Source organism: Pungitius pungitius, chromosome 1 (genome assembly GCF_949316345.1).
Source record: "Pungitius pungitius chromosome 1, fPunPun2.1, whole genome shotgun sequence".
Classification (NCBI taxonomy): Eukaryota; Metazoa; Chordata; class Actinopteri; order Perciformes; family Gasterosteidae; genus Pungitius; species Pungitius pungitius.
Window position 1 is genome coordinate 11560246 of NC_084900.1, and position 24382 is coordinate 11584627.

At 39.4% G+C, this 24382-nt stretch overlaps 1 protein-coding gene across 1 annotated transcript; it reads left to right on the forward strand.

Moving 5' to 3' along the window:
* Positions 1-1901: 1901 nt before the first annotated feature.
* sstr1b (somatostatin receptor 1b) lies at positions 1902-19371 on the forward strand. Its single transcript, XM_037480784.2, has 2 exons — positions 1902-2242; positions 15595-19371. Exon 2 carries the CDS (start codon positions 16435-16437, stop codon positions 17542-17544), a length of 1110 nt encoding a protein of 369 aa, XP_037336681.1. The 5' UTR covers positions 1902-2242; positions 15595-16434; the 3' UTR covers positions 17545-19371.
* The last annotated feature ends 5011 nt before the right edge of the window (positions 19372-24382 follow it).

Here is a 24382-nt window from a genome sequence, read left to right on the forward strand (position 1 = left end):
TTTCTGGACAAATCTGCATGGAATATGTTGAATAACGTTGTGTTTGGAGTATTTTTAAGTAGTTTAGGGCTTATTGTAGCCAGGGCTCTGATGTTGAAAACCAGGCTAACCAAGCCTAGCTATGAGCATGATTAAACCAGCTGTCCTTTGACTTCAATGTTTGCTTGGATAAATTTCTATTTTGTATGCTGTGATGGGTGGTGCGATAACTTCGGCAGGCTTCTGAGAGAAATAAAACATATACCACTCAGGGCGATTTGCTGATCCTGTTTACTATTGTTGTTTTGCTTTATAGAATTTATTTTCGACGGACTGAAAACGTTGTACACCACTGTATGCACAATTTTTGGACACATTTCTTAAAAATAACTAAGACAGTTAAAGTTGTGTTTGCAGTATTTTACCTGCTTATTGTAGCCAGGACTCTAATGCTTCCAATAGAATCCAAGCATTCATATCTGTGTTCACGATGAGAGCTCGGTTTGACCCTGCTCTGGCTCATTTGTTGCCCATATGGGGAACTCTTTGAGCACATGAGGACACACCTGGCACCTTTGAGTTAATGCAATCTGTATACAGTTTTTTTTTTCTGCTCAGTCCTCTGACCTCACTCGTGTTTTTTGACCTTTTCTAAATTCCTGCTCCTGGGCTTCGTGCTCAGTAATTCTCCACCGGGAAAATCTATGAAGGAAGTCAGCAGATGAGCAGAGGTGGACACAAGCAGAGAGGGTAGGTTGATCTTCATGGTCGATGCTCAAGATCTATTGTTCATAGACATCGTGACATCACCCATTGGTTGTAAAGCCACAAGTTCACACATAACAGAAACACCAATATAGATCCATAGTTTTAAGTTGAACAGGAACGCCAGCCTTAGCCTTAAGGTTTGCAATGATTTCCATGGAAACAGCAATGGGCAGTTTTGACATCCTTACCAAACCGTTATAATAAAAGCATTCACAAAAGCACACACAAGCGGTACCTGGAAACAAGTATGATCCTGCCTTGAATGGCTCAAAGCTGAGCCATGTGCTCATTGATTTCACATTAATAACCATTCACACCTCCCACTGGGCGGACGCCATCTGACCTTGGAGGGTTCATATAGCATTCAATATGAATCACTTGACAGTAACATGACATCTTGTTTGGTATTATCAAAGTATGTATGAGTCACTAATCATTCACAATGGAGGTTGTAAAGAAGCACAAGCTCAAATGAAAAGGTCCACAACTAGCTATAACGCTGGGTAATGTATTTTAGGAATTGCAGTAAGAAAAATGTTTGCTAACAACACGACATCCACAACATCCAAATAACCAAATAAGGCCCTCAGCGTTGCGGCGGCTGAGCTGGCTGCTAGAAGCTAACGGCACAAACATCGCTTTCAGGTGCAAACTACGACAAAAACGCTGACGGAGCAAACCTAAGTTTTTTTACCTAAGGGGGGAATTGAGGGTGGTCGTTGCCCTTCAACAACAATGCAATAGTTATCAGCTGCTGTATGCGAGTAGTAGTATGATCCATGATGATATTGTATACATTACCATGCATAAGAAGCATGGAAGGCCTCCATGTTTTCTGCTATTTTAATGCTATGTTCACTCTATGGAGAACCTCTTTTGCTTCCTGCCCAATTCAAAGTAAGGGAATTGAACTTGTCATTCTTTAGTATTTTTGTCTTTCTTTGATTCATGATGAGCTTTTTAATATACACTTTTGTCAACCTTATCAATAAGTGTTTTTAATCCTCACCCCGTCTCGCCTTTTCCCTTCCAACTCAATGCAACATCCCAATTTCCGCAAACAAACTTTCATCTTTCTCCTCTTATCCCCTTAAGATGTATTTTTCAGGGGTGGGGGTGGCTAGCCTCTCCCTTAGTGAAATGCAACACGGAAGAGGTGGAGATGATCCTTGAAACAATGGAGAAATCTGAGGTAAAAGCGAGAGTGTTTGTGTGTGTGAGGTAGAGAGAGGGCTCGTCAGGCTGCAACAAAAGCAAGTGTCTGACAGCACAGAGAGAGGGAGGGAGAGCGGGCTGAGAGGAAACCTTGTCGGCATTAAGCAGTTCGCAGATCACTGGATGCTGACAAACACACAGCAGCTTATGGGAAGACGGAGGCACAATTTTGAAGCAGAGCAGAGAGAGAGAGCGCAGAGGAGCAGATTTCCTGTCCACGCTCATCGTCACGGCGACCGGGACGGGAGGACGGTGGCATCTCTGCAGCTCTACACAGACGGTAAGTTACCAGCGCACACTTGCAAGCATCTCAGTGTCTCATCCGATTCAGTGAAGGTCAGTGCATTATATCACACGTTTGTGAAGAGTTCAGCCAATGTTCTCTGCAAACGCCAGCCCAGACAAATCTTTCAAAGGAATAAACAATCATGCTAGTTCTGTCATTTTCATTTTCAATATTTCTCATTCCGTTCCCTCAAAGAGCTGGTAACTACCGGTCTAATGCATCCGTGCAACTGCGGTCAAAATGCTGCTATAATGTTCTCAGTTACACTCTCTTACGACCGTTTAGGACTGTAGCGTTCTTTAAAGAAAATAGAAATTCCCCTGCTGAATGATTAAGTCATTAATCATATTAACACAAGGTGTGTGTGTGTATACATGGCAATAAATCAATGTATGTATTTTTCAATATTACACCTGCGAGGCATATATATATACAGTACATCTATATCTTCAAATGAAAAGTTATGATGGAATAAGATTCATAAAATAACAGTACATGAACAAATTAAACCAAATTGCAATGCAATTCTCTGTATTTTTTATCCTTATGTCTTAAGGAGGGACACCCAAGCTGAATTGGGTAACATAAATCATCAATGTATGCCACCAGGAATTTTTGCCAGTTGAATGAAATGTTTAAATCAGGCAATACATTATAAATGAGCAAAGATCTCTGGGAATAAACCTTCATGAAATAGATACAAATGACATGGGAATGTTTGGTGTATGTAAGTGCTACTTGTATTGTCATGCGAGAAGTGTTTTTGCTATTTAGCCTACCCTTGCTCATATATGTGGCAAAGACTAAATAATGGAAAGAAGATCTGTTGCAGGAGGTGTATAACTACACCTGTATAGTGTGCAGACTGGAAGCAGCTGGAGAGGAGAAACCCATGGGCAGTGCAGGATCGATGAAGCACTCGCTGTGTTACCTGAAGCATGTGGCTTCCCTCCTCAAGTGTGTGTGTTCTGGTCCTGTACAGGAAACATGTTCAGGCGTGTGTATAATAAGGCATCCAGCTCAAATGAACAGCCGTTGTGTTGAGCAGAAATGCTGAATAATCTCAATATCCAACTTTTGTAGGACACCATGTGAAGCCAATTTTAGTCAAAATACATTTGAATGGTTGAGCCTGTGGAGCCTGGGAAAAAAATAAATACATATTTACCAGAACAAAACCATGGTTATATACTGAACATTACAGAAAATGTGTATTTATGTCTTTTAGGACCCTCGCTTTCTGTCAGAGATCATTGAAAACAGGCACAGGCAGTGTTACAGAATAATAGTGTTGTGGTGCTGCGGCAGTACTGAATTACGGTGTTGCAGAAACTCTGTATAATTGTATGAGAGTGTTATGGTATTACAGTAGACCAGTGTTGGGAACGGTGTAGTAGGGGCTAATTTGAAATGAAATCATTGACATCAATAGAATCATTAATCATCACTAAGATAATTCACAAAATAATTAAATAATGGGGCAGCACCCTAACGGTGGACCACTAAGTAACTATATTAAGAGCAAGGAATTGAACGTTTCAGTTTGAACACTGGCTTTCCACAAGTGGTTTCCAGCCACCATCACAGTACATATGAGAGATCACAGAAAACTGCTACTTAAAGTATACCAGGGTTTATTAACCATTTAAGGCCATGGTGCTGCTTAGAGGCCGTGTTTATTCACCACGTGGGTTCCTTGCATAGTTAAACCTTTGTTTCTAGGTAAATCTTTATGTTTAAGGACAGATGTATTAATTAAATCAATTTTAGTAAATTTATACTCAATGTAAAAGAAAGAAGAAAAGTCATTAAAGCAGATGTTATCTGCCACAGATGGGCAGTATTTCACTTGTATTTGAGATACAAAGTTCAATTACTAATTAGTATTTTGTCGTTTGCATTTGATAGGGCTGGTAAAAATGTAACGTAATTTATAACAAAACACTAGAGAGGGGAGACATTTTGTATTTTAAATACTCAAAATACTTTCTCAATAACAGTTAAAAGTTCAGTCTTCAGATCTTCAAGTTCAACGGATTGTCTATTAAGCTAAATATTTAATGTGACAGATGTCACTACCTTAAAGTAATAATTTGTGTCTAGTTCTTGCTACATAGCCTATTATATGTACATGGTGATGGTTATGATTAGGGATGCCACCTGTCCCTTAAAATACGGAATTATCCCATATTTGAGAATCAAATAGTGCGTCACGTTTTGAATCAATAAGGGACGGAGTTTGCCCCATATTTTTCTAGTTATCTTCAATGCAGAATCCCATGCAAATAATCACACCCAAATTCTGTGAAGACTCGTCCTATTCTGTCCCTGATTGAGTGATTCCTGCTTTCCATCGTCGGTTTGATTGGCCGTGAACGTGAAACAAACCAATCACAATCAGAGCAGGGCTGGTCTCTTGGCGTAGCGTCGATTTGCCGCCGCATGCAAAAGTACGGATGAGAGTGGGAGGAATCACCGGGGTACCTCAGGGTCGCGCCACCCCTCCCCTCGTCGGCCATGGCGTCCGCGCTAATGACGCCAGCATGCTTTCTAGGCTAGGCTAGTGTTTGGCACGTTCATTTATCAGTCGAGTAACTTGCTATAGGCAGAGGGAGATTGTATGTTCATATGTTGATGTTCATGATCGACTGGAAATTGGGTTTCTTGGTGATCTTTGACGTGCTCTCTAGCACACAAGCTGTATCCAAGGGGGTAAAGGAAGCTTCCTTTCTTATTATGCCGGTAGTGAGGACTAGGGGAGTCAATCTTTCTTAATACAAAAGTGCCCTTTAAGAACATCACAAATAAACCGGTCTATTTTGGAGTTTTTCAAAGCTTCCTACTAAAAGAGATGTCAATCGTGTGTCTCTACTGGCGGTACCTGCAGGGGATGAATCACCTGAGAGACAGGAGGACAGAAAGGACCGACACGATAGGATGATAGAGGGCCTGAGGAGTCTCTGCCGTCTGTGTCGTCTATTCTTTATCTACCTCATATTCAATTGTTATTTAGTTCGAAAGTAAGATACAGCCGAGCTTGTAAATGCACACGTCAATATTTGTATATTTAGAGCAAGTCGTATTGTCTTTGAGTTATTGAACAAGATATTTGCACATGGCAGATTTTTCTAAACTTAAACAGACTATTGTTGTCTTCAACTTTCAATTCACGTTGTGGCACGTGCACTATTCTAAAAGGGTCAAATTAGTCTCAAAGTGCTAACAAATATTTATCACATGATGAATGGATGACATTTACTAATGTGTGCAACAATCTGTGAATCATTTTCAGTGACGAATGCTGAAAACTATGAATCACACTCGTCCAAAGTGCACAATCAAACAAGACCAAAAATATGTATAATGGGCAATTATTTAACCCTTTATGATATATGTAATCTCCTGCTCTATAGTTAACGGTTATGTTCAGAGTTTTTTTTTTTATTTCCTTGCTGCATTAACCTACTTCTCATCCATATTTTGTTCATGGCACATTGTTGCTCACAATGCAGTTTCATTGTTTTCTCTTTCTGGGAAGAAGATAGAGAATATGCAGAATTGGGCATTGGGATGCTTTTGAGAGTGTTTCACAACTTGCAAATATGTGCTACTCTTGTTTAAGGAAGGGAGTTAAATGTAGCCTTGTTCACTTTTCTCTGTGAAGCACTGACGTTGAGACGCACAACATAGGATGCGCTAACACACGTTAGAGAGACTTTATAGAACAGAGGAGTTTTTTATGGCTACATAAAGGACAATTCCAGTATTAAAACCATTAAACTTAAATTTATCATTTTTGTTGTCTATCATTTGAATGGAAGCTGTGGAACCTCTGGTTGAGTAAAACCGTGTTAAACACACATTCTCTCAACTGACCATCAGGGGACCACTATGGTTGCAAAAAGAAGTCTGATTGTATGAGTCTATGAAAAAAAAATGGCCGTACTTCTCACTTGCTTTTTCCATTTTTAAACATTGTAACAACATCATCATCAACATTATCTTCCCAGCATGATGTTCCTTGAGCAAACGATAGTCCATTTAGAGCATGGGTGTTAGATTTCATATGGCCCGCAGATATATAATATATTATTAATGGGCTGCTGGCACTGTTAAATAAATCATACAAATTTTAAAATGCAATTCTGCCTTTGACAGTTGATAATTATCAACTTCAAACTAGGAAGTTATAGGTTTTACATATAGTTTCTTCAATGTTATCTGACTCTCCAGATAAGAAAGGAGGATTTGTATTTTTAGAGTTGTTCATGCCTCTCGCTCATATTTGGCTACATTGCCATTTGAAAAATAAAGATACTGTAATTGTGACAATGAAAAATGTGTGTTATTTGCATGACATCATTATGATTTTTGCCCCCCTTGGGCATCTTGACATTATCCAGTATTTGGACAGCCCTGATTTAGAGTAATGAAGACAAAATGTATGCTTTAGGGTGGGATTTTCTTTCGACTGGAGCTCCGCTATGCCAAATTAGCAGATTGACACCTTGAGGTTGCTGCCACTACCTGTTGTGGCAAACCAGGGGGAAGACCCGAGCAGGCCAAGCTCTGATTGGGGGAGGTGATAGAGGGACTATATTACCCAGTGCAGGTGCTGCAGCCACGAGGCAAAGGTCACACCTGCAGCCCATCACCTAACTAGAGGGAGGAGGATAAAGCCACTGAGCGGTGCAGCAGTCGCAGGGGAAGGAACGGATGGAGACGATGACACAGACAATCTGCAGTAACAGTGAAGAGGTTACGAACTGGATACAGTACAGTTTGATCTCTTCTACAGAACTTGATTCAGCTGCTTGTTTGTTGTGGAGGGCTTTTTTCCATTATTTAACACTATCTATGCCCGTAATATTTGCTTTGAATATTATTGGCTTTTAGATGGATGTTCAACATTTCAAAAAACACCAGGAAGCTGCGTCTGCAGATTTTGCAATTATCGTATTTTAACAGACTACTTTCAGATCTTGGATTCCATGAACTTTTCTTGTGCCCACACAAACACCGGTTTGTTATCCAATTACAAAGGCATGTTCCTCAGACACCACACCTACATTTTGTCACACACCTAAATCGCTAACTGTTGTTTTTGTAGGGCTTCCTTCTATCCATAACGGATTGCTTGAACACTTGTTTTTTAGTAAATGGGTTGAGTAGGAACGTGTTTGGTGTAGCGTGGTGGTGGCTGGTCCGGTGAATTTATTCCTCTATGACAATGGCAAGCTAATTAATTTAGCACGATTCAGGAAGACTTCCTCTTGATTACTTTCTTTAAAAAGGCTTTGTGCATTCCGAGCACCTCGCACATTTAGAATGGATGTTTGAAATGATGCAAGCCATTCTCCAACAAGCTTAATGAATTGGCTTCCTCACAGAATCATTTGTGGTATTCAACTCATTTGCGTTTGATGTGCCAAAGAGCTGGGGGCTATTTCAAAATCCAGGAGAGCTTAAAAAGCGCAGCTTGACTCATTGTGTGACCCCCCGCTCGTTGCGGCTTGATCGGTTGCTCGTTTGACCGAGCCAGGGTGAGAAGGTGGAGCTATGTCAATCTAGGTATACAACTTTCTTCAACAGACCACGGTATTGATCACAGATTTACTGATGCAGAAATGGAGAAGACGCGTGCAGCATATTTTTCACCCACTGAGCAGCAACTAATTATGGAAACTCGTGAGAAGGTGAACCATATATTATTAAACAGAGAGACAAAGCCTGGCAGACAATCACGGATCGACTGAATGCGTTAGTTGTACACTCTTTTAATTGCTTTTAATATGCTTGTTTTATGTGTTAGTTTTATTGTTGTTTATGTGCAAAATGTTCTGGTTTTACTAGCCTACCACGTAAAGCACTAAACAAATAAAATGTATTATTTAGCCTACACTTTGCCTTAAAAGTGAGCAAAGGGAATTAATGTTCCTCTGGAAACTTACCCTAAAGACTAGGCCTAATTTCAAACCCTTATTCACAATGTAGGAATATATTGTACAATATGCACTAATCAGCTGTGTCTAATTCTAAATATCTTTCTACAATTAATATTCAGTCAGAACAAACATGATTGGACATAAACGATCCTGGCAACAAGTCAAGATTAAATAACATTTTGCAGGCTGGTAAGTTTGCAAATTTAGAAATTACCTACAACATGCCTCCTCAGATATTTTATCTAAACCGTTTTGTATAATTCATGTTACATGGAATCTTGTGTAAATGCTCTTTTGATGTAACACGTTCTTCTGTGACCAGGGAAGGGAATAAAGATGTGTGCTAAGGACAAGCACACACTTCTGACAATACGGCAAATAGTGACTTAATTTACATATAAAAACATGCCGTTTGCAAACAGCACAGTGCCATACAGACCATCTGTGTGTTTGATTTGTCCCCAAACACCTTTTAGTGCCTGAAAGCACGTCTCAATATCAGTGCTTCTTCATCCGAAACCTCATTCAGAAATGGGCCTGCCATAGTGCAGGAATAAACACAGGTGAACGGGACTATACAGTATTTCGCCCTCAACTGTTATTTCAGATTACAGCGGCGGCTCCGAAAATTATCTACATCAATGACTTAACTTAACAGCTGAGTCTTAATAAATAGATTAAGTACTGTTCACTTCATGAATAGATAAAAAACAAAGAAAAAGTACATGTGGGACTAAACTACCATCCGGGAGGTCAGTGTAAAGATGTCGAAATTACAAAATAAAACTAACACTAAAATCACACAATTCAAAAAACACATGTAAGATGGCTGCAGAGTAGAAAAGAACACACAAAAATCAAACTTATGCCTTTGCAATTGACGTGTTAAAAACATAATAGGTAAGGGAAACAGTGGTTGTCTCTAATGTCTGTTTGAAACAAAAGAAGCAAATTTGTATTTAAAACCAATCTTTACAAACATGTCATGCTGCATTCAAGGCGTACATTTATCTGTCTGGGCTTGCTCACATTGCCTCCCCCGTTTTGGAAGAGGTGGTTGTCTCTTGTAAAGCAAGACTGAAAATGTATTAGTTTACTGTGACTAATTAAAAGACATTTAGCATTAAAATCAGCATTAAAATCATTTTTAGACCGGTAGAATGAAGCAGCGCTTCAGTTCATCACCCAAAGCTGGAGATGCCATCATGGCCAGCAGCCTTGCGTGTGTTGATCTGCTGGGGGAGAGTCTGAGAGGCTGGTGTGAGCACAGGCTTGATGGCCCCCCCCCTCACAGAACTGACCACAAAGAAACACTCGTTCTCTACATTTGAGTAGCAAATTGCTACCTAGAAAGAAGAACTGTTGCATAGTTCTTCTCTCTAGGAAGCAGTTCCCTACTCAAATTTAGAGAACGAGTGCTTAGTCCTAAAATGGGCCCCGGAGACGCTCAAACATTACCTGCTGGGGAGAAGGTTCACTCTAGCGACGGCTCATTCCCCTTCGCAGTGGATGGCTAAAAACAAGGAGACAAACGGTCGTGTTATTAAGTGGGTTCCTAAGCCTCCAGCCTTTTTTAAATTCACTGTTGTTCGCAGACCAGGACGGCGCCATGGAATCGCTCATGTCTTATTGCGCCAAGATGCCTTCTGGTCCTCATTCATCCTACCGAGGACATTAGGCGAGAGCGAGAGGGATATGTGGATTCACATGAGATACCTGAGCTGCTTGTGGTATGGGTCAAAAAAACTGCAGAGTTGTCACAATGCTCAGAGCCATATAGAAGTAATTTACATTCTCTAAATCATTCATTATTACACATTTTAAAGTTTTTGGAAGAACTACAACATGATCGACAGGTTTTATTGACATTTAAATAGCTTACCCTGCTCCATATCAAATTGAAGGCTTTTTAAACTAACAGGTAGTGATTTAGCTGTATTGCCTTCCAAAATAATTGCTACTTTTATTTTGGTCATAATCCTGAAGCCATAGTTTATGAACTTAAAAAAACGAGAAAGTATTTCTGTCAGAAACTCTCTAGTGAGAGTAAAGTCTGTTCTCAGTTTAGCATTGGATTCTCCTTAAAAAAAAACACAGTATCTGGGAGACAGGGCTGAAGCCTTGTGCATATTTAATCACAGGCTGCACTCCAGAATGTGAGCTTCAGAAATGTCACATGAAATGAGATGAAAATGGGCTCTCGTATGTCAACAGTAGCTTTTGTGCTGGGGGTGAATCAAATGCAAATGAAAGAGAGCCTTTCAAAGCACTCTCTTCCTTTTCCCTTCCTGCACTGTGTCACCGTCTACATGATTATGTAAATAGGATGTAGGTACACGAAGGTGGGCAATTTCATCTGTGCTCTAGGGGTCAATTTTGTGTTTGAGTCTTTCAAAATGCTTCTCCAGCTTTGTTGAGTGATCAATATGGTACCCGTAGAGGAGGAATCAGTGTTTCAGAAAAGAGAAGATATCAAACAACACATAAAGCTAATGGAACTGGTAAATATACCCTGTACAGGAAGAAGGAACTCTGCCATTTACACCTCTGCTGTGTTACAGTAAACGTGATAGAAAAAGTGTGTTACATGCTGCTGACATTTTAAAGTCATTATAAATTCCAGCTTTAAAATCTTGTGGAAGAATTGCGACGTTGTGGAAGCATAACGTGATATTCAAGCAAGTACAATATGGGAACAGCTATTAAAAGACAACAACTTGATTTCATTATGTAAATAAATATAATATAATAGTATATATACTGTATATATATATATATATATATATATTTGTAATAATGGTACTTAACAGCCCATAAACCTTGGCTTTGTATCAACAAGAACATACATTGATCACATATGATTAGCATCACACATTAGGCCTATGTATACTATAAAAGCAAAATATAAAATGAAAATAAAGAGCCTAAATCCCATCGAAGACACAGGCTTGGTTCCATCTGTGCTTGATGACGCTCCTTTTTGAACAGACAAATCAACTTGCTGAGATCTTTGTCCACCTGGCCAAATGTAAAATGTGTGAAATAATAAAACTAAGAATACTTTGATAATATGCCTTTTAAACCAAATAAATGTAATATTTAACAAATGGACCTCTGTCATAACCTGGCTGCAACTAACTTTATACTATAGGCCAGCAATTGATTTTTCATTATGACATTCACATTGAGAATATACAGCATAACATTAATACCAGTGCAAGGTTAGATGATCAGATGTCTCTTACTGTTATCATGAACTTACAAGCTCCCAATCTCCCTCTTCCTAAACCTAGCAACACAACTGATAAGTTTACTAGCCTAGCACTAGCCTAGACACCATGCCAGCACATATAACTATCTCGATGTACATACAATAGGCTATGTAGCCAGACTCAGACATAAATTATACATCAAGCTAGTTGACATCTGTCACACTCAGATGAAATATTTACCTTGCCAGAAAATCCGTTGCACTTGAAGATCTGAAGACTGAACACTTGGACTGGTTTGTGATTTGCCCCAGTAAATACAAATTGCAAAAAACTCAAAAGTGGAGAATAGTGCATGGCATTTTACAGTCTCCAGTCTATTGGCATACCTCTGGTTTACATTCAGGGTCTTTGATTTTTCCGAATACATCTTGTTTGTACGCCCTGTGCTGTCTGGAGAATAATGAGCATGAAGGCCTCCATGCACTCTCTGTCCACAGAGGCGCATGCTACGGCACCATGCATACAAACAAAGCTTTAATGCTCAAACTGATTGTTCCCTTATCCTTTCCATGTTTTGTTCAATTGTTTTACTGTTACCTGAAGCCCTGATTGAAGCAACGCAGTGATCTACAGTTTGCTATTAGCCCCTGATCTTCTAAAGTAATTGAAGACATGCTTACAAGACAAGCTTACTTGATACACAAAAAGAAACAAGTTGACATTACTGACCTTCACAACACAACAACAGCATCTCAATTCATCTGTGGGAATCATGTGAGTTTGTTAGTGCACATGGTTAGTCGGGTTGAAAAGCGGCCCCGGCAATGGAAAATTAGGTCTGCGCAGGTATGGATTGCGAAGAGATTTTGACCTTGTTCATTCCATTTAGCGTGTTTAGTGACGGCATCATTGTTAGCCCAATAAGTCAGTAGCATTTGACAAGATATAAACTGAATGAGTATAAGGGTTAGGTGTCCAGTTATAGTGGATATATCTAATATTCCTGGCATACAAGTGCCCTTGGAAAATGGAGCATTGTAAACAGCCACTTAAAATCAGAAACTTTGGATAAGGGCGGCGTGCATTGGGGAAATTCATGCGATTGCCATATCACCCTCAGGTGCCTGCATTGGGTGATGTCACTGGTCATAACAACAGGCAGATGGTTTATATTGGGTTAATTGGAGCTGTCATGTTTGACAAAAAAAGAATCCGGCAGCAGCCAAACCACAGATGATGTATTGAACGACACAGAAAGTGTGAAACGTTAACATTGCAGCTATCAAGCTCGAAACGTATAGCAATTGCAGTTTGTGAATAGGAGACCCTATAACTGGTCCTCCTATGGGCAGAACAGACACAAATAAGTGTGTGGTGATATTGTGAACAGCTCAAATCATCAGTGTTGGTAAATTGTCTTATTTTAACAGCCATGCTCCATGAATACAAATACTCTCAAAGCAGACCCGGCAGGCACTATTTCAAAAGATGATTATTCCTGTCAAGCTACTTGCTTGACAGCGCAGTGTCTTAGACAGGGTAGGTAAGACTATTTTTATGTGCTTTCTTCGGTATCATTGACAATAAGGTAAATCCAATAAGGACAATGAGGTAAATCCTTTGTAATAATTGTCTTAGCTACTAAAGACTCAGAGTCACAGCTGTACAAGATACTTGACAAACGAATGTGATTCAATCAAAAACCCAATCTGTAGGGTTGCAGGCGCACCAAGTGCTTGTGTTGCTGGAATTCTTTTAGCTTTTTATGCCCCAAAAAACCCACCCAACTTTAATTATTGTAAATAATATAGAAATTGTTGAGTACAGGTTGCTTGGTTCTTGACGAAAATTTAATGATGGGCTTTTTGATGAATGCGTTCTATGGCAAAGACAATAACAGATCAGGGCCCGTTCCTCATAAGTGGTTCAACTATGTTTCAACTAAAAATGTTTCTATTAGCCATCATACACTATCCCGATGATTGCAGTCAGGCTGTCTCGGCTCCTCAAAGGCTGATTTGCACACAAACTATCTTGTTAATTCAAACCATAATTCAGTAATCAGGATAATTGCGTGCGCCTGTCCCACTTTAAACGGTGGAAGCGTTGATCACCAAAACTATAACTTTCTTACACGCATATGAGAAACTCAAGACTATAATCATGGAAAAATCTTACAGCGCTACGACAGCTAGACAAGAAGCACGGCAAAATATCGCAGATAAATTCATGTTGGGAAAATGTATGAGTGCCTCATCACCCCAATCAATCAGATTATATTTCTTTAAATGTGCGGGCATTTGGCTTAAAGGAATGAATTGAATTCATTCCATTAAGATCAATGACATCTTGCTAGCAAAAATAATTCTAATTCTAATAATATGAATTATGCATGTATTGTATTTAGTATTCATTACCAATTGAAGCAGTGTAATAAAATTGCGGGTAATATTCTCCAGTCTTATCATGTCCACTTTAACCATTGTTGACAATAATGATATGCTCTGGTGTACCAATAATACATTAAGAAACTCAAACTGCATAATGATAAGCTCCGTAATTAATTTAGATAGTAATGCATTTTCATTAAATGGGGAAATACTGAACAACTCTATTACCTGCAATTCCATAAAAGCGCTCTTGATTTTACTCGGACATGGCCAGGGAGTGTAATGAACACATGAATAAGTTTCTTAAGTGCCCAATAAACTTCATGAGCAGCAGCGGCTTTACCGATGTTCTTTAATCGAATTAAAATCAGCTACGGTGTACTATAAATTACTAGATTACTTAGATTACTAGATTTTTAAAAGTAGGGTATACTATTTGTATGGGTGGGGTTTCTAAATCCTAAAGTACAATACTGTTCCATTTCTACAATTATTATTAGTTTATCAATCTCCTCTACATGTATTCTACATGTTACAAGTTTTCACTTGTTGAATTTCTTTTGCAAATTTTTTTGCTGAATTTCTAAAAAATTTGAACAGGGGCGTTGCTGTTTCTGGGTTGGTAAAAAGTTCATATACAGGAGATGAGACATTTTCTGAACTACTCTTCAGTACTAGATATGAACTGAACTCTATGCATACTTGGAATATGGTTCCGGTTACAAACTTTGTTCTCTGCATACATACAAATAAACCTCGAAAAAAAAGAACAAGAAAATGAAAAGCAAAAAACAAAGAAGATAATATAGCGTCATGGGGGGTTCCTATGGTAGTGGTAGTGAAAAAATAACATCACCAACAGATTTCCTATGCAGAAGAAAAGGTTTTATTTTCTTTAAATAAACAGATAACTGAAATAAGGCCTTCCATCCTGTGGCTGCTGTACAACACACCAAAAGTGTTCCCTTTACTGTGTGGTCTAGGGAGTCCTTCCTCCTTACAGGTCCTTCTCCAAGGCTCAGTGCTCTCCATCTGTTCTCTTCCTTTTCCAGCCTGGTGCTCCGGCTTTTAAGCGCCACCTGCTGCGTCCTGTCTGTCAGAAAGTTGGTGACCCACTGAGGTGGCTGATACAGGGAAGGGGAGTGGGGGGTGATGGAAAATGTTTGTTTAATAATCGCAGGTGATCAATTAACAAATACAGAAGAATGAATCTGTTTCTGTTCAGAACATATTGTTTTGTTTGTTCATGGCAGTTTAGGTTTCCTGCCGGCTTTATCCCCCTGCCTGTAGCAGCAGCCTCCTGCTGATCTAATAAATCTACAAATTGTGTTGTTAACATCATTCCTCCACTTTGTGAAGATCACTAAATATTTTTCTACCTAGAACTCTATGCTTTGTCTTCTGCGTGTTTCATAAGGTCAGGATTTCATGTACAGCCTAACAAAAATAAAGCTGGATGCCCAATATGCACTTCCAACCGGTGATCAGTGGTTTTTTATTGGTTTCCAGCGGTATTTGCTACTAGTTCTCTCAATAACTATTTATGGTGTCTATTGGTAATCAGTACTGCTATAGACGCCTTCTAGATATATGAGACATATGTTGAGCCTGTGAAATGTTCCACAGATACAGACAGAAATGTGTTTATGCTTATACCCAGTAAATGTTGTGTAGTTTCAAGACAGCCAATGCAATGTCAGGTTTTCTCAGGAATGACTAATTTGTACTTTGATGTTTGTACTCAATGTTTCTTGGAGGAAAACTAAGTGACTAAAGTAAATTCTTTTTTTTTCTCACAGGTTTTCATGATTCAGGCTACAGAAAGTGGGAACTCACTGCACCCCGCTGGGAAGCTTCAAAAGGAACCTTGTGATTTTTCCACTGCTGTGGCAGCGAGAGTCAACGCATCAACATGAGTGCCAAATTAACACAAACCTTTGAGTTCACACTCAATGTGATTTGACCTTTCGTAGCGTGTCCTTTCCATCAACAGATGGACACCTGTATAGTACGGTATACTGTGTGTCCAAGTGGTCTTACCTTGCTTCTGATCAGACCTCTGCACTTCTTCTGCACAACTGGAACATATGGGCAATAAAATGATAATGCATGAAAGAGAATGTAATGCTACATGATTGCACACTAACAATCCTGTGAATCAGTGTGTCTAGTAGTTAGCCTGGAAAGCATTGGCTGCATACCCTGCTGGAAAGGAAAGATAAATGTTTTGTCGATACTCCCACTAGAATTCACTTTTGAGAAAATAGACCCAAAAGGATCAATGATGTATGGACCACGAGAAGAATAATTTATATTTTCTTTCTTGGGTATAGCAACAAAAACAATAAATAACCCGTCCTTGTTATAAGCGCTCCTCGATATCTGACATCTAAACATGGTAAGATTGCTCTTCAAAGGTTGCTAAAACAGAATTGTTGAATAAATATTTATATATTACTATTGTTGTCTAGGCAAATGTATGGAATCAGGTGGCATATTAAAAACTGTTGTAGGGCCTTTTTTTAATCAATCTGCAGAGTTTTAAATTCCAAGAACCCCAAATTTGGCTTCACTTCTAGCTGTATAGTTTCTATTGTAAAACTGGATCCAACTTACAGTGACCATACCCAGAAAAGGTAATGATGGATTTCAATGGGAGCCAGGAATATGGGTCCTATCCAACTGGGCTGCCGTATAACACAAGCATTGACTATGAGGACTACTATCAGGACCCAGACGCCAGTAAAATCATCATTCCATCCATTTATGCGCTTGTCTGCTGTGTAGGTCTAACTGGCAATGCCATGGTCATCTATGTCATTCTTAAATATGCCAAAATGAAAACAGCCACCAACATTTACATCCTGAACTTAGCGATTGCTGATGAGTTGTTCATGTTAAGTGTTCCTTTTCTGGCCACCTCAGCTGCCATCCGTCATTGGCCCTTCGGGTCGCTGATGTGTCGGCTGGTGCTGAGTGTAGATGGTATCAACATGTTTACATCAATCTTCTGCCTGACTGTGTTGAGTGTTGACCGATACGTAGCAGTTGTACACCCTATCAAGGCTGCCCGCTACCGCAGACCGACAGTGGCCAAAGTAGTCAATGTGTGTGTATGGGGGCTGTCACTCATAGTCATCCTGCCCATCATCATCTTCGCAGACACTGTCCCTGCGCAGGACGGTGGTGTGGATTGTAACTTCTTGTGGCCTGAATCTGCATGGTCAGAAGCCTTTGTGGTCTATACCTTTCTGTTGGGGTTTCTTCTGCCGGTGGGAGCCATATGCTTATGCTACTGTTTAATGGTGGCCAGGATGCGAGCAGTGGGGCTGAAAGCAGGCTGGCTTCAACGGCGACGCTCGGAGAAGAAGATAACCCGCATGGTGCTGCTAGTGGTTGCAGTGTTTGTTCTCTGTTGGATGCCCTTCTATATCGTTCAGCTTGTCACCGTTTTCCACCGGCCCCCAGACCCAATGGTCACTCAGCTTTTTGTCATCCTCAGCTACGCCAACAGCGGCGCCAATCCTATTCTGTACGGCTTTGTGTCTGACAATTTCCGGCGTTCGTTTCAGCGCATTGTGTGTTTCCGTTGGGTGGAGTCTGGACTGGATGCGGAACAGGTGGATTACTGTGCTGTAGCTTTAAAGAGACAAGAACCTTGTAGCCCTCTGGATTTTCCCAAGGACTGTTTGGCTTCTGATATGTTATTTCGCAATGGGACATGTACCTCTCGTACAACCACTGTGTAGCCAGAACCAGGGTTTAAAAAAGTAATGACACCTTAACAAGTATTTTTCCATCTTTGGCTTATGCCACAGAGATGTATATGTATGTTCTTATTAAACTCCATGTAATAATTTACTTTAGAAGCTGAGAAACTTTGATGAGAAACTTATGTATCGATCTGGCTTCATGTAACAGAGATTTTTGTTTTGTTTTTGACGTTAAGCACAAGTGAATGTAGGCACAACATTTTAAGGCTTTTTAACCATTTTGATTCTGTAACATAACTTACTAGGCATAAGAGGTTGCTTACCCCACTAACTAATTACAAATGGGAAATTCCTCATTCATTCATCGTAATTGTTTATTTACAGGTACACTCTAATTAATCACCCAAGAGCACCCCCACAATCCTCAAATCCATTAACAAGGTAATGTTTTTATTCAGAAATATTTCCAATTCATTGCACTTTTGAGGATTTTTATTTCAATCACACATTAAAAAAATTAAGCCTGCACTTTCAAAGCCCAAATGCCATTTTGATCCTACATTTAAACTTATAAAAAGATGTATAGTTTACCATCACATTATTTAGATATATTAGTTTTCTACCAATTAAAATAAGATGTTTAGATGATTAAGAATGATACTTCATGTTGTAGTCTTCAGAATTTGCAGTATTTTGTGCCAATTAAATTATATTTCAATTGAAGCTTTGAATTTAATGAACAAGGAGTCTTTTTTTATTAATCAGATACGTGACACACTTTCTCATCAAATTGAATGAGAAAATATCTCTAAACCTTTAAATGGTACTGTAAATCATTCCCAAAGAATGTAATAAATCCACATTTTCAATTTAAACGTGATTAATCATGAGCTGGTTTCTCAAATGTATTATGTTAATACTAACGATTCAGCTGTAGTTACAATTTCTTGTGTTCTTTCCCCACAGTATCCCACAGTATATATTATTTAAAATATTACCATGACAAAAATAAATATTTATATTATATCGTCTGCAAATTAAATGCTTTATTGTCAGTTCAGGATGCTACCAATATCAGTTCTGCCTGCTTGAATTGAATGTGTTAATCATTTACCTTCATCAGATTTAACTGATATCTTTCAAATTCCACTACATGTTCAAATCCCTGTGTCAAACTTTAAATATAATTGATCTATCGAACATTTAATTACTGCAGATTTGTTAAACATAAAGTTCCATTTCAAATTACTGACATTTTTTTTATTTCTGGTGAAATACAACTGAGCTTAATTTCAAACTGTGCTAGTGTATTAGTTTTTCTGTTCAGTAAAACTTGATATGATGTGTTGAAAAACATGGACGGCGGTCCACTAGGTAGGCCCTGGGTATCACAGAGATAGTGAGGTCAGATTAGTGTGTGTCACTCTGTGCAGGCTTTTTAAATAAATGAATAATTCCATGTATGTTTGTGATTTTGCTGTATCTATATTCGTTAGTTGTTTGTTGGTGATTACGTTTTAACTTACAGTTTGTTTTTGCAGATTGAGTTCTTCTACGTCAGTTACACAATGTTTCAAATATTGCTATAAAATATGTATGTGTGGAGTTTATGTTTCCAATTACAAAGGCTAACAAACTTTCCTCATGTGATCTTTGTCATTTGTCTTTGTAGTTTCCCCAAATCTTCCAAATCTTCACATTCTTCCTGCCTTTCAAACTAATTGCTACACTACAAAGAACGTGGGATCAAAAACACTTGCATACTTACTCATATGCTCAATTAATTATCAATGTTTCCATCCATGCGCTAACATGGCACTTCTAAACTTGGAACTTGGAAGATGTCAGAATACATAAGGGACTCTCAAAGTCAACATGGCAATAAGGTTGGGTTTGCCTGAATGGATCACCTCCTTATCAGCAGATAACAGAATTAATGTCATATAAAAGTAACAAACTACAACTTTTGAGACTCTGAAATTAAGCCCATATTTTTACCTTGAAGTCCAAAGAGACACATCTGGGATTGATCCATTCTCTTCAGTTTGTCTCAGTTTTACACTTTTTCATGGCACTTCATTTGAATGTCTTTTCAAAAGGACCTGGGACCGATATAAAGTAACATGGCAGAATAGCTCTGCCTTTTCTACCTAACCTGTAATCGATATTTCCTTCAATGGATTCCTATTCAATCTTTATAGGCTGCTATGTTATATTCTGTGATTTCGCTCTGTGAAGAAGTGTGTAGGTCATTAACGGTCAAGGTCATTAACGTTTAGGCCATACTGGATCAATGCAGGTAAGCAGTGGCCCTACAAATCTCAGTCTTGGAGGATGAAACGCTGGCTCGATGCCGTTCCAACGGCTGGCAGAACGGAGTGCAGGCTGGAATGAGTTTTCTGAATATCCAGGCAGCCAATTCACCACCCAAGGCTTGCCGGACACTTGCTGGCCGGTACTGAATGTCATGATTCACCTCAATTGGTTCAACAACAAACCAAAATGATCGGTTGGGGTTATTTTTGGTCCAATTCAATTGATTTGAGGACAATAAGAGTGACTGTCGATTTATTAAGGAAATGGAGCTACATACGCTTACCGACTCTGACATTTATAGACATTTTTTAAAGAAGAAATTTGTGGAATAGAGAGAAAAGGGTGCAAGTAGGCCGACAGGGTATATGTTTTCATATTGAATGATTATAATAACTCTGAATACAAAGTGTCCCCGTGTGTTATGTTAACAGTATTCTAGAGAAAAGGAATTCCCACAACGTTAGTGGAGAACCTGCAGTAAATATTTTAAAGAGATTGTGCAAGTTTTTTTTTTTTTTTTGGGGCCTTTATCATATTCAAAAAGTTGTTAAATTTGGCATGGATATCTGGACTGCAAAACATTTGATAATTTTTGGGTCTCACATTTGTGTATGAAGAAATGTCTCTATTGCGCCCTCTAGAAATTAAAAAAAGACCACACTAAGCCAGTTTCCAACCCCCGATGTCCGATCAGTTTGAAAGTTACCACACAGGTGGTATGAGCATGAACGAATTCTACTGATGTGTTTGGAACCTTATGAACAGATCAAAGCTATGAAGCTATGATGATGTCATAGAGGTTTAGTTGTCTGACTGGTTTATGCATTTGACGTTTCTAGTTTAACTGAAAACAAATGATAACACTGAAGGTGATTTGATGGAAAAAAGGGAGGTTTTAATGTTTCACTCACATTGGTGACCACTTGGTCAACAAAAAGTTACAGGAAGTGTTGTATTTTATTTAGGGTTGTACCGTATGGCATTCTTCATTGAGGTTTGCCGCCTTGTCTTATGGTGCTGTAATCCGATCAGAAAATTTCCTAAACTGTCAATTCTTTTGTCAGAAAATAAATCCAGCTTGTCAGCGCGTGCTTTTGTTTTATGCTTGATTTTATGAACAGCTAATTGGATTTATTGAAATCTTCATATCTCACAAGTCTGGAATAGTATGCTGCTGCTGTAAAAGCAGTAGATAACTACGCAGGCTCCCACAGGCTTCCCTCCCATTTTGGACTCAATAGGAGCCAGATGGGTCTGGAGTTACGGCAATTCTACAATAAAAAAAAGGTTTTCCAGCTCCAAACGGAGTTCTTCGTCATGCTGGTTTAATCTGGTTTTATGCCTTGAAAAAAACATGTTTGTGGCTTTTATTAATCGCCCTCCGGGTTAAAAACATCAATACATAATAATTTTCAAACAACAGGTGAATTAATTTGCAGCCCTGACACAGCCACCTAGCAACGTTGATGCCTGTAGCCATAGTAACAAACTCCTGCCTGCTAATTGAGAAAGAGGGATGGACTCTGTGTTGCTGCTGGAGGAGATGCGGACTGATTGCAGCTGACTGTATACCCCTGTGTAAAATGATCCCACAATTACATTATGATATTGTATAAACACTAATACTGCAAGATAGTTGTATATAAGTAAATGTAACCTATGCATCCCATAACAGAAAAGATACAAATTAATCCTGACACAAAAAGACGGAAAGATATTAACAGTATATGGCCAGGCCTCACTGTGAACACAGCATGTTCTGAAATCAAAGCTTTCCATTTACCTGAATGCTTGTATTTTGTTCACCTGCTGCTTGTTGCAGTCTATTATGATAATATGATGGCTTTTCTCTCTCACACACAGACACACCCACACCCACACATGCTCTTCAAACCTACTTATGTATTCAAAATGCTTGCTTTTTTGTGAAAAATGACAGATTGTCATATTGAGGCCTTTTGTCATGAAAGCTTTTATAGACTTTTCTGATGGAAATCTAGGAATCTGGCTTTGAGATGTAGTGGTGGTAGAAATGATTGGAAGATTAACGTAGTTTGTCAGAGAATGCATAGCAGAACTTTAACAACAGTTGTCTTCTCCAATTGGCTCATTCATGTAATAACATAAAATAAATTTACCAGCAACTGCAGTTGCATGCAAACAGATGCTGTTTTGATAAAGAATTAGTGATCATTACTAAAGTTTGCTCATAGAAATCTATTTCTGGATAATATCTGGAGGATGGGGGGCGCAACGGCAAGCTTGTACATTGGTTAGTTTGGAATGAAGCGTCTGTAATAACCCGCTTGTCCCCAAAAAGCATCATATCTTTTTTGGTCTTTGGCCACGGTGAAGGCTGCTATGGTAGCAATCTTGTCCACTGGGCGGCGCCACCCAAGTTGTGCCTCCGATGCCGTCCCTCCTTTCCTCCAACTTCCCTCTTCCCTGGGTTGGTGATGAGCCCAGCCTGCCTCAGGGACTTAAGGAATTTGTGTCCGGTCGGCCTCATGAGGCAGACCCATCTCAGAGGCCTGTTGTCAAAATAAAGCCAAATACATTGTCCAAAACCTAAAACAAAACCCATTGCAGTCACGGTTTCAGTCAGAAACAAAAATATTCAATTAATTGGGAGTCTCTAGGCGGTCAAAGCACACAAACTGGCGTACACTAGTTTAGCTGCATGGGCAAAACCCAAGACACTCCAGTCCAGTGTTTATATTTTGGTGTACTTCTGCCAATCTGCTCATCAAAACCGTTCAGCGCAGGGCTTGGCTAAGATTGTGACCAGAACCTCAGTACGTCATCAGCTCAGGGATTGGTTGACTGGAATCTCCATTCTCCCACAAACTAGAAAAGAATGTCTGTAAAGAATAGCAGTTAAAAGTTATTAGGAATGCTTCTACAATCTCCTTTCTTCTCAAACTCCAGCACTGCACCCACCTACTGCACATGCTGTTCTGTTCCCAGGTGGTGCTGTGAATGATCACGTCATCCAAGTAGGCGGCAGCATATGCAGTACGTGGACTCAGCACCTGCGCAGCCCAAAGAGATGTGTGGTGAATTAGTACCAACCAAACAGGTCCAATGTAGCTAACCACAATATTTACACTATGTTCTTTTAATTATTTCTACTGAGTCTATGGGACACTCTTTAACCATGCACACATCTAATTTTACCCCACTATGCCTCCACCAATTCCAGGAAAGGTTCCGGTCGATTGTAGACTGTGTACAGCCAGTATCCACCATTGGCTGATGGTTCGTTTTTTTCAGAAAATGCACATTACACAATTTATATTAAAATTGCGAAATAAAAGTACGTTGATTGAGTAAGAGTTCTGGACAGTTAATCTTGAGTAGTGCCTGCAAGGTACACTATCTTCCGACCAATGACAAACAACAAAACACAACCCTTTGTTCTTCACTAACACAAATAGAAATAAAAAAATCACTTTCCTTATTCATCGAAATACGAATGTCCATATGTCTAGACATACAACATATTTTATTAGCCAAACACATTAATTAGTAATAATCCCAGTGGTTAATGCATTCTCGCTGAAGGTAAATGTTTTATGCAGACTGAAATCAAAGCACGTTCTCAATGTTGTTTGATCTTAAGCTGAAAGCATTGTAGCAGAAAAAAACATGTCGGTCAGGGTCATTGCAAGAACTGACCTAGACTTGTCAGTATAAGCCGCCCACAAAGCACAAACAAATGTAAACCTCTGGATAGAGGTGTATATTGGAAGCTCCATTGACAGCCTGCTATAAGTTACTATGTTACAAGGAAACCAGCACCCGATTTTCCCACAGACAATCAAATCGATGTAGTTCTAGAGCTGTATGATAGACAGCTCAAGAATTGAATGAACAAAGGTAACAGCCAACTCTCCCTGACTCTAACACTACAGCGAGAACACACTCCTGTAGGTACACGCTCTACAACAGGGCTGCGCACACTTTTCCGGCTTGCGACTACTTTTCAACTGACCAAGTTATGGCGATCCACCCCCTCCCCTCTGAGAAACGGCAGACGGAGGGGGGGTAGTGGTGTAATAGTCGGACAAACTAGTAGTAGCGTTAACCAAACTAAACAACGGTGCTGCGGTCAGCTAAAACGAGTCGATGTGAGGAAAACAACGAGCCTCTCATCTGTCAGAAGGAGGGAGCCGTCACAAGCATCCCACACATTCCTGGTCATTACCTTACTGGAGTCAGGTAACCTGGATTGAAGCAAGGATCGCTAATTGGCATTAGCATTAGCATGGCGTGATGCTATTTTGTAAATTGATGGCACGCAATCCACTGGTACGGCTTCCTAATGGTTGAAATGCACTTACTAAATGTCTCTTTGCAGAAATACCAACTCCAACTCCAAGGATTAAGCTGCATAGTATTAAAATGTTTAATAAGGATTAAAAGTAAGGGTTATTAAGCTATATGCAGCTGAACTTGTAAACTATATTGAAACACACTAATTTAAGGATATAATGTTCTATATTTAAAGCTACATTTACGCCTGGTACAAAAGCAGGGAAAGAGTGGGAAGGAACAG